Raw genomic sequence first — 18,119 nt, 5'->3', positions numbered from 1 at the left:
GAGAAGCCAGGAAAAGGGAAAACATTCTATGACATTGGGACTACTAGTCAAAATGTCTGAGGAACAACAAAAAGGCATTGAGAGCAGTATCACTGGGTTACAGAGTAAATGGACAAAATAAGTTCCATCTCCTGATCTCATGTTTAGGATGTGCTCTCTTTACCTCTGCACTTTTTGAGATTCAGCTTTATGCCTTCTCCTTCATGAAGTCCATCTTGATTCATCCATATGTTTATTTTGTAGTAGGTATTTTCTTCATTGTGTTATATATTGTTATCCTCCAGGGAAAGGGACTTTTAATTTTGGCTTTGTATTCACAATGACAGATAGCATGTGTACTTAATAAATGCTTGCTGAGTAAATGAACTTCTTTAGAATTAAAGCAGTTAATTTATAACATCAAATATCCTTCCATTTAAATTATGATTTCCTATTTCTGTTGGGCTTTATTTTCACTGGAAATATTCTGCAGCTAAAAGCTAGTCAACATGTGTGTAAATTTCATTGTTGGGTTTGGAAATTTGCATCTACCACTAGTGTATTATATTCATTATGTGTGCCCAAATATATTGAAAGATTAATTTCACATATTTTGAATTTTCTTTTATAGTGTGGCTCCACCAAACAAGAATAGGGCTTAGTTTATATGATGTGGCTGGCCAAGGTTACCTTCGGGAATCAGTAAGTATGAGTTTATTAATGATGAGGTCTTCAATTTTAGGTGTGGTTAGCAAAGGAATTGATAAAAATTAGTCCTTTAGGCAATCCTTTAGGAAGAAGGCTCTCATAATGGAGATCAGTTTAGTTCTTTGGTCCCACCCTCTAAAGGTAATCCAGTTAGAAATCTAAGTTACATCAAGACCCTGATGCCAAATTTTCCCTATAAAACAATTTATGGCTTATGGCTTTGCTGCTATCTTCCTTTGGCTCAGCCTGCCACAGCACTCTGTCTATTGTAAGGCTATTGGAGTTGCCTTAAATCACCTCATTGTTGAATCTAAGAGCCAAGTGTGTCACAATTGATCATCTCATTATCTTGTTGCTATGTATAATGTTCTCTTGGCTCTGCTCACTGCAATTAGTATCATTCATGTAAGTCGAGACTTTCCCAAAATCAGCTTGTTCATCATTTCTTATAGAATAATAATATTCCATTACATTCATATATCATAACATATTCAGCCATTCCCCAATTGATGAGCATGCACTCAATTTTCAGTTCCTTGCCACTACAAAAATGACTGCTACAAACTTTTTGTACATGTGGGTTCTTTATAAGATAATTTTTTAGAAGGGAAAGAGCACTAATAATTAAGGAATTTAGGAAAGGCTTTCTGTAGAAGATGACACCTGAGTTTCTTGAGGTTGGGAAAGGAGGACCCCAAAAATTTGGAGTCCCAGACTGGTGTCGTGAGGTGTCTCAAAAGAATTTGCAGGTTTGAATGCACCTCCTAGTCAAGGGGCAAAGTTTTATTGAAAGTAATGATATGCCATTACAAAGTGGACTGAATTGTAAGGGAATTCAGTAGAGAAACAGAAGCAGGGAGATATGTTTATACAGCTTTCAATCATAGATATGTTAATTCTGTGGTCCACAAGTAGGGGTAGGGAGTAATCTCCAGATGAGTTGAAGATGATCTCCAAAATTTGATTTTCACTGACCAAATCAGTGGGCAATGAACTGAGAAGTAATCTATTCAGAATCAGACTAGACATAGGAATTTCCTGAGGCAGACTCCAAAACCAAAGGATTTAGGATTTTCTGACTCACTGCCAGAACAGAGGTCCCCCAAGGTCAGGGGACCAGAAAATCATATTACAGCAAGTTGAACTTGAGGAAAACAAAGGATCCTAAGAAATGGAAATGACTAAAGAGAGGAGGGAAAGTTAGGAAGAAGGGAGAGAAAAAAACAGAGAGAGGGAAGTAAAGGAGTAAATAAAGGTGGGGAGAAAGACTGAGTCAAAGCTTAGTCTTCTTTAGAACCTAATCTCTTTTTATTCCTAATTTTAAAAAAAAAGAGCTCAGAATTAATTACAAATTTGTGCACTGTGATAAATAACAAAATTTGCTATACCAGAATATAATATTTTAAACAATATAGGTAGAACAATTTAACAAAGCTTTAAACAATTATGAAATAGTTTCCTCAGTGATTAGTTATGAGCTTATTTCAGTAATTAAAAAGATTAATACAGAGGATTTTAATCATGGAAGGTTAGATACCATTGTTTAAATAGGAATCAAAAAATAGGAAGATTGCATATTAAAGCTTAAACATTTTTTTTCCCTCAGGATTTAGAAAACTACATATTAGAACTCATCCCCACTCTGCCACAGTTAGATGGACTAGAAAAATCCTTTTATTCTTTTTATGTCTGCACTGCAGTTAGGAAGTTCTTCTTCTTCTTAGATCCTCTGAGAACAGGTAAAAACATACTTTGTCAAACTTAAGCATTGTTAATAATATTTGATTATAAATGTGATAAATAGAAATATCATGTCTTGAAAATGTTGCCATTTCTTTGAAATGCTGCTATAGCTATTAAATTTCAAAAGATAGAAAAGAAAAAGTAGTAGCAGTGATTTACAGATTTAGGAGTTCTCTTTGAATGATATCTAATTGCTACTAACTGCCACTAACTTGGTTCTATGAATTTCAATAAATTTTAACTTAAACTCAGGGTCTCAGTTTTATCATTTGCAAAATGGAATTGAATGAGACAGGTTCCTTAGTATAATCCTTTGTGCTTTTAAAAAACATTTTACTTTAAAAATAATGTGCTTTATAATTACTTATGATAAAGACATTGTGTGTAATACACTTTTAAATTATACCAGTGAAGTTAAATATGTTCACTGTGTGTATTCCTACCCAATTCCTACTTTGATCAAAATGTTCCTATATACATTTATTAACTGATCATGAAACATAAGTTTTTTTTCCCTCCATTAAGTTTAGAAAGTAGATTAGTAGTTTTGGTTTCATTAATAACACCATATTATTGTGTAGGACAGTATCAACCACAAAAACAGAGAGACAAAGAGTAAGGGGGGGAAAAAAGGTCAAAAGCGAGTTTATTAAGATCTCATGAGAAAGGGCATCTCCCATCTGACATGATGTTTGTCAGTAAAAGGAATGCAAAGTAAAAACTGTAAAACACAAGATTAAATAGCAGAACCCCCACCACCACCCTGCCTGGCCTTTTCTCCCATTGTTTGGGAGGAATCTGGGTTTACATTCTAATGGAAAATGTATCCCAGAAATAAAATAATAAATTGCCTTTAAAAGAGGTACTTAAGTGCTAATTAAGAAGTGAGGAAATAGAAGGGGAGGAACACACTTTTTTTTAGCTACAGCTCTACTTATTGTTGTAAAGCCTCAAGTCACAGTTAAGGTATATCTTCCTTTGAAAGTATCTTCACTCAAATTATCCCATACATTATAATCAAGTGACTTCACTTTCCCAGACTTAGAAGATTATCTATAGAGTTATAATGATATTTTTGCCTCCATGGGAAGATTCTGAGGGTCATATTTGAAATTGCTTATCCTCTTCTTTTGAACCTGTTCTTATTTCAGAAACAAATGAAATGTATTCCAGGTTTTTAGAATGGCAACTCTTTAAATATGTACTAGGATTAAGATGAAACTCAATTGTTTTAATGTGTTTTTAGGAAAGATAAAAATCCAAGATATTTTAGCATGCAGCTTCTTAGATGATTTACTAGAGGTAAGTAAATTATTTTAACAATATTTATTATTCTAATTTATTGTAACAATATTCTGATTAAGTCATTGTCATGTACATTTAGCTTAGGGATGAAGAACTTTCCAAGGAAAGTCAAGAAACAAATTGGTTTTCTGCTCCTTCTGCTTTGCGGGTTTATGGTATGTTGCTAAATTATGCTACAATTTGTATATTCTTAATGCATTACCTTAATATTACATCATTTCATAAGATTTATAATGTTCTGGGTTGGGAGGATTTCCAAGATTATTAAAGTACTTTATTAGTGTCAAAAATTGATTTTGTAAAAAAATTAATATCAGCTTTTTGTTTTCAAAATACATGCAAAGAGAGTTTAACATTCACCCATGTAAAATCTTGTGTTCCAGATTTTTCTCTCCTTCTTCCCCTCAACCCCCTTCCCTAGACAGCAAGTAATCCAATATCCAGTAACCAATAGGTTAAATATGTCCAGTTCTTCTAACCATATTTCCACATTTATCATGCTGCACAAAAAAAAAAAAAATCAAAAGAAAAAATGAAAAAGAAATAAAAAAGCAAACAACAACAAAATTGTTGTTGATCCACATTCAATCTCCACATCTTGCAAATGCAGATGGCTCTCTCCATTACAAGTTTAGTGAAAGGGCTGCTAAGTTGTGGAGTGGATGGAGCACCAGGCCTGGAATTCAAATGTGACATTTGGCACTTAACACTTAATAGCTGTGTGACCCTGAGCAAATTACTTAACCCCATTTGTTCCACCAAAAAAAAAAAAAAAAAGTACAAATATATTGGAATTGGCTTGAATCGCCTCATATTTGAAAAGAGCCAACTCCTCCATCATTGTTGATCATCACATAATCTTCTTGTTGCTGTGTACAATGTTCTTTTGGTTCTATTCACTTCACTTAATAGCAGTTCATGCAAGTCTCTCCAGGCCTTTCTGAAATCACCCTATTGATCCTTTCTTATAGAACAATAAATATGATATACCATAACTTAACCATTTCCCAACTGACAAAAATTTTTTCTAGAATGTATGACATTTTTCAGGTTTCTTAAATAGGTTATAGTACATGATTCCCAGAAAACCATTTTCTTACTCAGAGATATTATAAATTTGAATTTTTACAATGCTAAAGCATAATGAAGCCCACAAAAACAATTAAGTATAGGGCTTAGCTCAATTCAACTGAATTTCTTCAAGTCAGTGACTAGATAATGATCATGCAGTCTTCCTTATTGATAATATCAGAATGAACATTATTAATAAATTTGGTTGTACCTATACCAGCAACTGAACTACTGTGCTGTGTTTAATCAGTCATTTACCAAACATTTATTAAATGCCATCAGTCAAGCACAGATGAAATGATACACTTATGTCAATTATTATAAGTAATAGTATTAGCACAAGTACAGCATCATTCAAAAATGTAAAATGTTGAATAATTAAAATAACAATGGCTGTTGCTAGAAATATATAGGTAAATAATGGTTTCTAATCTATCAGTTATACTGGAGCATTTTGTTCCTTTACATTTCTGTCCCCCAGGCCAATATCTGAATCTTGATAAGGACCACAACGGAATGCTCAGCAAAGAAGAACTCTCCCGATATGGAACAGCAACTATGACCAATGTCTTCCTTGATCGTGTCTTCCAAGAGTGCCTTACTTATGATGGAGAAATGGTATCAATATCCTCTCAGTCAGTGATTTCCTGAAGAAATATAGCCAGTTCTTTTTGGACACTCAAAATTTCTTTCTTTCTTTTCTTTTTTCTTTTTTTTTTTTTTTTTTGCTGAGGCAATTGAGGTTAAGTGACTTGCCCAGGGTTACACAGCCAGGAAGCAAAAAGTGTCTGAGGTCATATGTGAACTCAGGTCCTCCTGACTTCAAGGCTGGTGCCTCACTGTGTCACTTAGCTGCCCCAGCACTCAAAATTTCTTTGAGTTTCAGATTGTATTGATTCCTTACTTGCTGAATAGTTTAGGAAATAACTATTAATCCAGGTCACGTAAAAATTGATGATTTTATTCTCTGTGTTATTGTACCTGTTGTAGAATGGGTATGCTGATTGGCAAAAGAATTTCATAAATTGCCAAATCTTGTGGATTTTTAAAGAGGTAGTATTTATAAGGTCACATAATATCACATTCATTTTAACATATATTTACTATATGCAAGTTCCTATCTGGGAAACAAAGGTGAAAATTCTTGTTTCTCAGGGTTTACTGTAAGTTCTTGGACAGTTAGGATTAAAAATTTTTGTTTGCTTGATTGATAGGAAATATCTTAAGTGCTTTATACAATTACTAAATTAGTCAATGTTACTTTTGAGGTCAGCAGGAATTCTAGGCCATTAAGAATTTATAAATCATCTAACATATGTTAGGAACTATACTAGTTACTAGAGAAAGACAAAAAGGGAACAGGCAGTGCCCTCTAGGATCAGAATCCTATATTATTTTCTAATTCAGCAACAGTTGATCTGTATTAGAGTTGTAGATCTAGTTTACTAGCTCACATCTTTAGCAATCAATAGCAATATTATTTACATTCACAGGACAGCCATTGCAATTATAAAAATCCTAAAAAGTGAACATATTCTTTTATACATTATAAAAAGATATGTAGTTTGAAGACCAGACTTTAAAGAATATATTACAGCATAATTCTATTGGCACCCAAAAAGGAATACAATATATAGATAATAGTGCAAAATTATTTGAGAGCTCAGAGAAGACTTCGTAATCAAAGATATCAAGGAAAATTGTGCTGAGTATTAAGGGAAGTAGAAGATTCTCAGAGCGAAAGTTGAGGATGGTCAGCCTTGCAATAACATGGAGGCAGAAAATGAAATTGCCTATTTAGGTAAACTAGAGCCAGCCTGTGAAAAATACATTTTAGCTTTGTGACCTTAGGCCACAGTTGTCTCTAGACAATTCCTTAAGACTTTTAAGTGGCAAGAGAAGGTACAGACCTGCATTGATAAAAAGGAATTTCCTCATATGGTGTTTGTTTATTCAGTGAAATCACTGGTCCAGTCTCTGTTCCTAAAAGATTTTTTTTTTTTTTAATCAGCTTTATAGAGAATGGATTGATATGGGGAGAAAGACTAAAAACAGGGACACTATTGGAATAATCCAAGTGAGAGGTTATGAGAACTAGAACTAGAATTATGGCTTCTTGAGTAAAGAAATTAAATCTCCAAGAGATGTGAAGAGGAATCAGTAAGTCATATTGGTTTATTCCCTATGGTAAGTAGAATGACAGAAACTACAGATTTGAGGATAATCCTCACGTGACTGGAAAGACAGGAGGAAGCATAGGGTTAAGTTGGGAGATAAAGAGTTTGCTTTTACAAATCAGGAGATGGAGTGTCCTATTGAGGGCTAATTCCATTGGGTGATAGATTTGAGGTAAAGAACTTTTTTCATCCAAACTCACATATCAATTAATACAGTTGGGACTAAAATTCAGACTTTTTGGTTTCCAAAATGCTATTCTTATTTATTATATAATGTATTATTTGTTAAACCATTGGTCATCATCCAATATAACAAATCAATCTATTAAAATAGTTTGATTTTATATATCCTGAATTTGAGGTATCTGTGATATATCCAAGTAGAAATGAGTAGTACTCAATGAGTAGTACAGAAGTAGAACTCAGAAAAGAAATGGTTAAATATACATATGTACCATATACACATACACACACACACACACACACACACACATACACAGGGTTATCTGTGCAAGGTTAATTGACTCTTAACTAATGAGACCACCAAGATAGAAGGTGTTAGAGAATAAGGCTTAAGAAAGAGAACTAGTGAATATCTATATAAAGGAGCAAGGCATGGATGGCATCCATCCATTGTGGTAATCTCACAAAAGAAATTCATAAGTAGTGGTAAAATATTAAGAATTATCTCTAAATAGGAAATCATCATAAAAGAGGGGTTCTGTCATGTCAGAAGCAGCAGAGAACTTAAAAGAGTGAGAAAAGACCATTGATTGGATTTTTTTTGTCAGATGTTCGGTGACAGAGCAGTGATTAGTAGGTAGGGAAGTATCTAGAGAATGGGGTTTTTGTGTGTGTGAAAGAAGAGATAAAGGATGAAAATGGTTTGAGAAAATGACCTCATTTAAATCAAAAAAAAATTAAATAGCATAATTCATTTAATGTTTTTTATTTGTTATGCTACTAAGTGGTTGGGGCTATGAACAAACAAAGGCTGTATTATCCCTTCAGCATATCATAGAATTTCAGGGATGTCAAAAATAAAAAGTCTAATTGTATAAAAATTTAACTCTACATTCCTTAGGATAACAACACTGAAGGGTACTGAAAAATATTCCATCTAGTAATAGTTGAGGAACAACATGAATAGTATGCAAAAGCCCTCCCTCCCTCCCCCCTTTTTTTTTTTCTGAGGCAGTTGGGGTTAAGTGACTGGCCCAGAAAACTAGGAAGTTTCTGAGGTCAAATTTGAACTTAGGTCCTCCTATCTTTAGGGCTTGTACTCTATCCACTGTGCTATTTAGCTGCCCCTAAAAAGTTTTATCTTACAACTGAAACAGTTAGCTCTTAGCTAAAGAATGGATTTAATTATGGTTGATTGCAAAGGGATGAAGGAAAAGAGAGTGATAACTTTTGCTGTGTAATTCCTACAATCATAGCAATCAGCAGTATAGAGTTTGTGATGATTTGGAGTGAATAAACCAAAGCAGAAACTGGATTCAGTTAGTAATGATAGGCTAATTTGATTCCTTTGATTGTGATTTTACAGGTCTGAATCCTTAATACTTTTTATTTTTCAAAAACCTTTACATATATAATTATCTATTTTATTTTCACTAAGTAGCTCTCATATATTTCATCTTCCTTTACCATGTCAAAACAATTTTTTGATAATCACTCTGAAATGGGGAATTCAGGCTATATACTATATTCTATTCTCTTTTTCCTGGGATGGAAGGGGAAAAATCAGCACTTGCAGGGATCAGAAAAGTTTTCCTTGTCACTATGGAAAATTGCATAGATTCAATATAATTATTTTAATAGACTCTTAATTTTTTAGACTATTCAAAGGAATTAATTCAAATTTTCTGCTGTGATTTTAAACACTTAACAGTGTTGTATAAACAGATTACTGTGACAGACTTTCTTCTTAGTTTAATTTGATTCAGAACTAATTCACAGCAGAAATTCAGATTAAGAAATTTAAGTCTATTGTCTATTTCCCTGTGAGAGTTCAGTCACTAACTTATTTTCCCTTTTAAAAATGAAAAGCAGGTATGATATGGCTAAGGAAGTCTGATTGGGAATAGTTAAGTGTGCCCATCAACTATTCAGGATTAACTATTAATGTGTACTCAAAGATAGAATTAAATTTTTGACTATAATAGTTATTTCCCACTGAGTTTAAAGTAATGTTTAAACTCTTACCTTCACTCATTGCAAAATAATTTTATCATGTACTTGCTTGGAAAATCAGTCCTGAATTCAACCAGTCATATATTTATTAAGCACCTGTTATGTGTAAAACATTAAACTAAGCACTAGGGGTACAAAAAAATCCAAATAAGTCCTTATGCTTGAGGTTTCTAAATTCTATTTGTATATCCTAATTTAATATTATTTCCTTTCTTCATAGGATTATAAGACCTATCTAGACTTTGTGCTTGCATTAGAAAACCGAAAAGAACCTGCTGCACTGCAATATATTTTCAAATTGCTTGATATAGAGAACAGAGGATACCTGAATGTCTTTTCCCTTAATTATTTCTTCAGGGTAAGTCTCTTGTGGATGTATATTGTGAATATGTCAGCTTAGATCATAGTTTTATAAATGTTTACATCAGTACTTCGCCATTTAACAGTTTATATTTAGTTTAATTTGTTAACCATTGTGATTTTGATCAAAGATATGTTTGTTTGTTTTTTTTAAGTGAGGTGGATACTCCAATCGTAGTAGTGCATGTTAGTTTTGGCAGACATTGATCCAGCCACATGTCTGCACTATTTTTGGCTCTATAGGCAGCTTCCAAATAAAGGAATATATAGAAATATTGTGATCATTACTATACAAGACTAACTTTGTTTGATATCTATGGATCTTTATTAAAGAATTTTTTTATCACATGCTTCTTTAATATGATTTTTCTCTGGCTTCTAATTGTATCAGACTTAGGATTGGTTTTGATTTCTAGTAGTTAGGATATTATTGTCCAGATGGATTAAGTATGAGCTATAAATACATAACCTTTTTCAGAGAACTCTTAGCCAGCATTCTATCATAGAATCTGTGGACATGAGTGCTTTCTTACTGCTGCCGTGAGGACCATACTCATTCCATAGCTAGAATAGCAGACAACATGATCTGTCTTTTCTTACTATAGAGTGAGTATTCACACATTCTCTTTATATTTTAAAATGAAAGGCATGTTGAATCAGATTAAACACTGCTAATTTTTCACTTTTCAGTCAAGATTTATTTTTTAATTTATGTATTTTTTGTTTTTGCACATTTATTTCCTCTTAATGCAGGCTATACAAGAATTAATGAAAATCCATGGACAAGATCCTGTCTCATTTCAAGATGTTAAGGTTACTTCTTCTTTTCAGTTTCTGTAGAACCATGTTATGAAAGTGAATTGATCACCATATATAAATTCCATAGAAAGAGTAAAAATATTTGAATTGAGGTTAAATTTCATTTTTATCATGATAGGAAATTTTTAATAGGGTATTTTTTAGAAGCTAAATTGTGATATGTGGAAGCTATTCAAATAACAAATATTTTTATATCAGTGAAAGTGATTAATAATTAGATGGATCTGTCTATTATGCTGTTAGACTTACTCAGGTTTCAGTAGCTTAAATTGAATTTCCTTTTTTGTATTCATTATCACTATCTTGTTATTAAATGGAGCAAAATTATAGGATACTTTTAACTGAATTTAATGATTAGATTATTTTTCTTATTGTTGGTTCTTATTTTGAGCAATTTGGTATTTTTTCCGTAATAATTTAGCTATATGGGCTACCCAGTATTTTTAGAGCATTACTCTTCAGAACCATATTCTCAACAAACCAGCTTATTTTCTATATCAAAACTTAGTTTCACTATTACACATTTGAAATTTTGTTACAAGTACATTAATATATGGCAATTAAAAAAAAAAAAAACTGTAGCCAGCCTAAATCTAGGGCTATAGTTTCACAGATCTACCCACACTTCAAATTAAAAAGAAATACATTTCACTAAATCCAACTAATCTAAGTCTAATACCAATTTTTTGTAAATATAAGGTTCCATTTCATTCTGTGATGCTTCTGAGATTCTGTATCTGCTTTTGATTTGTAGAAGACTACCAAAGTATACTTAGGAAGTATATTGTAGATTTTAAAATATATATATGTATATATAGTCTTGCTCCCTTACTCCATTTAATAATCTAAATAATGAAGTTCGATTACTACTTATCATTTATAAAGTCCCATGTCTTTATTTTAAATTATAAAAGGGGAAAGCAGATGTTTTACTATTAATCTTGGCTTCTTCATTTAAATGATTATTATTTGTTGAAAATCATGTTTTATATTGATCTTTCTTTGATCAAATGTATATTAATTGTTTGGTGAGGCGAGTACTTTTAATCTGCTAATGGAATCTCAAACCAAAAATCTTCTCAGTTCACTAGTTGATTTTCAAGTAGACTAGAATTTAAACCTGAAATCTAGTCTTGGCTTTGCCAGTCACTTAACTATACTGGTATTCAGTCATAAGGTTCTTTTTCTCCTCTCCTTCTCTCTCCCTACTTCATGAATAAAATAGTTATTTGGATTATTTGTTAAATTTAGTAAAATAAACAAAAGAAATTTAAAAAGCAAGGGTAATTCACAATCCATATTTTTTATTTACTAGTCATACAAATTGAGTGAAATCAATCCAGTGGTCATGTTTTATTGTATCTTTCCACATTTACAGGATGAAATTTTTGACATGGTGAAACCTAAGGATCCCTTGAAAATATCCCTTCAAGATTTAATCAGCAGTAATCAAGGAGACACTGTCACTACCATCCTAATTGATCTGAATGGCTTCTGGACTTATGAGAACAGAGAGGCTCTTGTTGCAAATGATAATGAAAACACTACAGACCTAGAGGACACATGATTTTTAATAGATAAACTGACTCCATTGAGACATGCTTGAATACTATATAATCATTAAAAAAACATTAATAAATTGTAAGAGCATGATTAAAATATTCATATACCTCTAGAAAGCCATGAGCGCCTAGTTTTTTGGGATTTTCAAGTTAACTTAATCAATGGGGTTAAATACTATTTTAAGGAAGTTAAATATGATTATATTTAACTCATATATGGCAGACAGTCATGTATCACAGGACTTAAACTTTTCCCATTCATGACCCCTTTTTGCCTGAGAAATTTTTATGTGACCCCCATCTCGAATCTAAGATGAGGTATTTCTAGCAGGTTTTTTTTGGACATGCAAAATGTATGTATTATGTGTTTAGAACCAAGGCTGTAGCAAAATTGTGTGATACAAAACAGGCAAAGAGCTGTCAGAAACATCTCATATTCATTATGTTTGATTTTGAATTAATTTTTGGTCATCACATTCAGAAATCTTTTACTATGCGAAATTTTTCACAATTCCCACATTATCATGTGATCCCACATGGGGTTGTGATTAAGAAGCTTTGATGTACTATGCCATAATGTTTTGCTGACAGCAAAAGGCATATTTTAAATTTTTTTAATAGTAACAAGTAATTCTAATAACAAAATAGGACTTCAAAACAAAACTATAAAGCTTAGCTTTATTGTAAATCAGTCACAATGGAAGTTCATGAAATATTTTATATATTGTCATTTGACCCTCAAAAAAATAGTATAAGATATTAGAAGAATTATCCCATTTTACAGATGATGAAACTGAGGCTCAGAATAGTTAAATGACATGATTAAGTTCACACTGGTAGTGGTAGACCTTAGACCTTTGCAAAGGCTATAGATTCATTTAGCTTTTTGAATATACACATTTGCTAAGTGTTTTCCTTATGTACTATAAAGCAGGGCTTCTTAAATTTTTTCTACTTGTGACCCCCTTTTGCCTGAGAAATTTTTCTGCACCCTGGAGTGTGTAGGTATATAAAATAGGCATACAAACTAAACGTGCAGACAAGTCATAATTTTGCAGTTCCCACATTTAAGAACCTTTGCCATATGGCATTAGAGATTAAAAAAGGACAGACCAAACTTTCAAAGGGCTTAAATTTTTACTGGAGGATTTAGGAACATAAATGAATACATAGAAGACCATACTTTAAAAACTTAAATAAATGTGAAAAGCCTTTTGTTAAAGGATCAAGTAGAAAATTTCTAACAATGTTAAAAGCCAAGCAAATTTTATTGCTATTTTACATTGGTGAGAGGATTTGTATTTTTAAGAAGTTAGTTCCATTTACCAAAATGAGTAAATTTAATTTCAGTTCAGTTCAAGAGTTCATCTTGTGCTAAGTGCTGGGTATAAAAGAGTGCCCCAATGACCCTCCCATCCTAAAAAAACAGGGATGCTCAAGGTTGGGAAGGGAAACACACACATATATATATATACGTGCATATATAGAAATACTGTGGTGTTCTTTTCTAAAATATGATCGTTTTCTCTGGGAGCAGGTTTCTTGGGGAGGTTTTCTGGAGGAAGCCTTAGTTTCGGTTCCTAGTAGTAATCACCTCAAATGCAGCCAGGTGTTAAAAGTCTAAATCCTTTATTGTTTCCTTCAGAATAGCCCGGTTTAGTTTTCTTAAAGGCCTATCTCCCTCCTTGATTCCAAGAGCTCCTGCAGTTTGTCTGCCAGCTTCAGCCTCCAGCTCTCTCTGAATCTTGGTTCTACTCTTCTCATCTGAATTCTGGCTCTCAATGTCTTCAACTCACTGACTCCACTGATTCAGTTCCTTTTATGCTCTTTTAGAGGTGTAAACTCAGAGGTTGACTCCTCTTCTGAGAGTGGGATTGTGGGAGGTGTAAACTTGTGAATTTCATACTAAATCCTGACTTTGTGAACTAATGTGTGAGCTAATGTATGAACTCTCAAAGGTGTAAACATAAGCATTGTTTCTATCAATTCTAGTGATTTAACACCTTGTAAGGATTCTAACAAAATACAGAATAAGTAAATAAGTATAACTGTAACATTAAAATATTGGGAGAATTACAAAAGACTTCTTGTAGGAGGTGGCATTTGAACTAAAGAAGGAAAATACCCAGGTCATGGGGGACAGCCTGTGCAGAGGCACAGAAAGGAGATGATGATAAGATATTCCATACCGAGAAAGCAAGGAAGTTAGAATTAAGTTCAGAAATTTCAGGGGAAAGAGATTGGACCAAGAATGTCAAGGGCTTCAATTGCTAAATTTAGATTTTGTCCAGTGAAGCTAAAACATGTTGGTTAGGGGAGGTATGTCCTGTGGTTCAGATAAATCATTTTGGCAGCTTTATAGAGAGACTAGAGGCAAGAAAACTTAAATGTTATTACAGGTGTCTGGGCAATGAAGGCATGAACTGTGGGGTAGCATTCTGAGTGGAGATAAACAGACATGAGAGATCAGCATCATTAGGACACAATATTAAGAAAGCTGTGAAGATTATGAGATTAGTGGATGTGGATAATACTAAGAAGATTGTACTAATATGTACAATCAGGAGTGAAAAGAATGGGACCAGGAAAGAGCAGTGTCTGAGGAAAATGTCAAGGAACAAGTCACCCATTTTTAGAGCTTCAAAGAGGTCATTAAGGACTGATAAGAGAGTTTTAACATTGGAGAACAATGGTTGTGATCTTTAAGAAAACATTGTCTAATTGGATTGCAAAAATAATTTAGAACTGAAAGAGATATTAAAGAGTCTCGTCCAATCCCTCTTCATCCCTACCTCATTTTAAAGAGGAAACTGCTTTTGGACTAGGTTCTTTATAAAACTTTTCTGGTCTCGCATAAGTAGAAATAACAGCTGGGATTGGGACCTAATTATTCTCTTTGTCAAGAGAATTTGTCATTTTTCTACTTCATTATGTGATTACCTCTAAAGTTGGACTTCTTAAAACTTTTTCCATTCACACCTTTTTGCCCAAGAAATTTTTACATGATTGTGGGCATAAAATAAGTATACAAATCAAACATTTATTAACCTTTCTTACTTTCATAAGAATAATGATCAAATGATATTCATAATTTCATGATCCCCACATTCAGTTCAGTTCAATTTAAGAAGCTGGACTCTAAAGGGGTTGACCAGAAAAGTGAGAATAGGGACAAGAAATGTAGAAAGCTTTTAGAGTTTGGCTATAAAAGAGAAAAGGTAAAATGATAGTGGGAGAGACAGGCAGGAGCTCTAGGCATCTTTCCACAAAAAGGAGCTACTGGGGGTTTTTTGGTTTTGTTTTTTGCTGAGGCCATTGGAGTTAAGTGACTTGCCCAGGGTCACACGGCTAGGAAATGTCTGACGACAGATTTGAAAACAGGTCCTCCTGACTTAAGGGCTGGTACTCTATCCACTCCAATGGATATTTCAGATGAGAGAGGAGATAACCAAAGAGGTATCCTCCCAGAGGAAACAAGTGGGAATGGGATCAAGGGCAGAAATAGGGCATTTGGATTGAACAAAAGAGAGAATTGGGAAAATTAGCAAGGGGATTGAAAAGATTAAGGTGTACCACTGTGGGGCCAATGGAGAGAAAAAATGTTTAGTGGACCAAGTCAGCCTATTTGTGAATTTTTCAGGGACTTTTAAACAGCAGATCAGAGAATAATGGTCTGAGTGATGAGGTCCTGTGTTGGACAGAGAAAAATTGATCCCTGAGGCAATCAGGAAGAAGGCAGTGATATCAGCTTAACTTCATGGCCCCACTCTCTGGGTAAGTTGTCCAGTTTGAAAAACAAGTTATGTCAAACCCCTGAGACCAAACCTCTTTAGAGATCTCCAGCAGTCTCACCTTGACACGCCCTATCAGAAATCCCAGTCATATCCCTGAGGTTAAATTTTCTCTATAAAATCTACTTATGGGCCATCCCATGGCTGCTGCCTTCCTTTGGGTCTCCAATGGCACTCTGCCTCATATTTTTCTCCTTACATCCCCCATATCACCTCTCAATTCCTCTGCTCAATCCTACTTCTCCTTATGGCTAAGTCTTTTAGATGAGTACTAAGTCCCTTTCAGGATTTAACCAAGCTAAATCAGCTAAAGACATGCCCCAACCTCATGGGATGCTCCCTTTTTACCGAGTTCCACCAACAAACTTGTCTTTCATACATTCTCCTACTCTATTTCATATTTTCCATTTTGTGTCGATTGTATTCCTCCATTTTGTCTGTCACCTCTTCCCTAAATCAAGCCAAAGAAACTTTTTTTGCCAAAGAGACTGGCCATTGTGAATTCTTCACATGAATGAACTTTTGGTGCCTACCTTCATCTAGTGTCTACATCATCCACATCAAGGGATCCTAACATTAGGATTGGAAAAGGGAGAAGGAATTCAATATTAACGAACAGTCTAAAATCAAACTGGTTTAAGATTTCAAAGGGAGGAAAATCGGGCCAGAGTATGAGTCAGTCCCTGGGAAAATGGAATGGAGCAACAAGTTGTAGATAAATTGGAGAACAGATTTAAAAGAGAAGGAGAGTGTTGTTAGTGTGGAATTTCAGAGTTCCAGATCATGCAGTGGAATATTTGTAGATCATATAAAGTATATGTGTTGCTGGTGAGAAGTAAAGATACAAATGATGGGAGTTTGTAAACTAATCAACTGGGAAGGAAGGGTATTTAAAGGGATATTAACATTTATGTTGATGTCCTCCAAGTGAGGATTGGAAGTAGAGGCTGAGTTCCCAGAGCTCTTAATTTTTTCATAAAGGGGAAAAGATACCCTACCTGGGAACTACAGATAGCTAAATCTGGATACCTGAATGAAGTGAACTTCAAAGAAGATTGCTGAATGATGGTGGTAGAAAGGTTTAGAAGTGGCAGTGAGAAACATAAAAATATTCTGAGTATGTTTTTATTTTGTATCAATTAAGGAAAAGAATGCTTTAACATTCAAAAGGGATAGGGCACCCTATAGAGTATTTTGTAAAAAAAAAAAAAAAAAAAAAAAAAAAGAAAGAAAGAAAAGAAATGAATTGAATTATGGATAGGAACAAATGAGGATCTTCAGATGATCAGGTAAAGCAATTTAATGAATTAACAGGCAATCATTTTAACCATTTCATAAAATTTGCACATACCAAGTATTACATATTAAGGCACATAAATATATTGTACAGAAAGTTAGGACAAGGGCCTGCCAGATCATAATGAAGGTAGTACAAAAAGACAGTTCTGGACATTTCACATCTTAACATTAAAAGTTCACAAATACATAATTTTAAAGTCACAGTTCAGTTGCTAGCTTTCAACAATAGGACAAATGCTTGATTTGTGGTATAAAGTCTAAGTTTAAGAAGTTGAGGTGGTAACGGGCAGATGAAATGCAGAAATTACTAGAAGGAAACATTTATACATTAAGTGGTATTTTATAAAAAGTCACTACCCTACAACCAGAACTTAAAGGGAAAATTTATTTTTGAAAGAAAGGAATTGTTAAATATAAAGTTAATGCTTTAAGCAATCTGTATCATTAGGAAGAGAAAGTACCACTTATATGCTATCAGCATGCTTTTTCAAAATTATTATATCTGTAATTGGAGTTTTTTTTAAGTTTATAAATTATAAAATGGTAAAAAGGAAGAAAGCTTAGATGTCAAATCTAGATTTTCCTTTATTCTATTGAAATATGCTTTAAAAAGAGGACAATTTTTCTGAGGACAGAAAATAAGTAGGGATAAAAATTTGATCCCTTCTTCAGATTTCTTTTTCAAATTGCAATTCAAGTACTTTGTGACAATACATCAGGAATGACAGGCAGGTAGGTGAAGGAGTGGTAGAGTGCTGGGCCTGGAGTCAGACAGACTCTTCTTCCTGATTTCAAATCTGGCCTCAGACACTATCAGCATGACTCTGGGCAAATCACTTGACCTAGTTTGCCTCAGGTTCTTCAACAATAAAATGAGCTGGAGAAGAAATTGGCAAACTATTCCAGTATCTTTACCAAGAAAACCTCCATTGATGTCACAAAGCATCAGACACAACTGAAAAAATGATAGAAAAACAAAGATCAGAAAGAGCAGTTTTTCACAGCAGATCTAAGAGATCTACATTATAGTTGTTTTGAATTTATACCCTTATTTAAATGGAAGACTGAATATTTGGTTAATTATATTTGTATAAACAATTAGCCCTCTG

General features: G+C 33.5%; 1 protein-coding gene across 2 annotated transcripts in view; it reads left to right on the top strand.

Moving 5' to 3' along the window:
* The window catches only part of PPP2R3C (protein phosphatase 2 regulatory subunit B''gamma), a 31,830-nt gene extending 19,058 nt beyond the window's left edge, over nt 1-12,772 (top strand). For both annotated transcript variants that reach the window (XM_031952935.1, XM_031952937.1), the window contains 8 exons: nt 611-681; nt 2,294-2,426; nt 3,677-3,732; nt 3,815-3,890; nt 5,288-5,424; nt 9,400-9,537; nt 10,293-10,352; nt 11,737-12,772. In XM_031952935.1, coding sequence (XP_031808795.1) covers nt 611-681; nt 2,294-2,426; nt 3,677-3,732; nt 3,815-3,890; nt 5,288-5,424; nt 9,400-9,537; nt 10,293-10,352; nt 11,737-11,925 — 860 coding nt within the window. In that variant the 3' untranslated portion in view covers nt 11,926-12,772. The remainder of the gene's footprint in view (nt 1-610; nt 682-2,293; nt 2,427-3,676; nt 3,733-3,814; nt 3,891-5,287; nt 5,425-9,399; nt 9,538-10,292; nt 10,353-11,736) is intronic.
* The last annotated feature ends 5,347 nt before the right edge of the window (nt 12,773-18,119 follow it).

The sequence above is a fragment of the Sarcophilus harrisii genome, chromosome 2 (genome assembly GCF_902635505.1).
Source record: "Sarcophilus harrisii chromosome 2, mSarHar1.11, whole genome shotgun sequence".
NCBI classification, from domain to species: Eukaryota; Metazoa; Chordata; class Mammalia; order Dasyuromorphia; family Dasyuridae; genus Sarcophilus; species Sarcophilus harrisii.
Note: the sequence above shows the minus strand (reverse complement) of the source record. Positions and strands in the feature narration are given on the sequence as shown.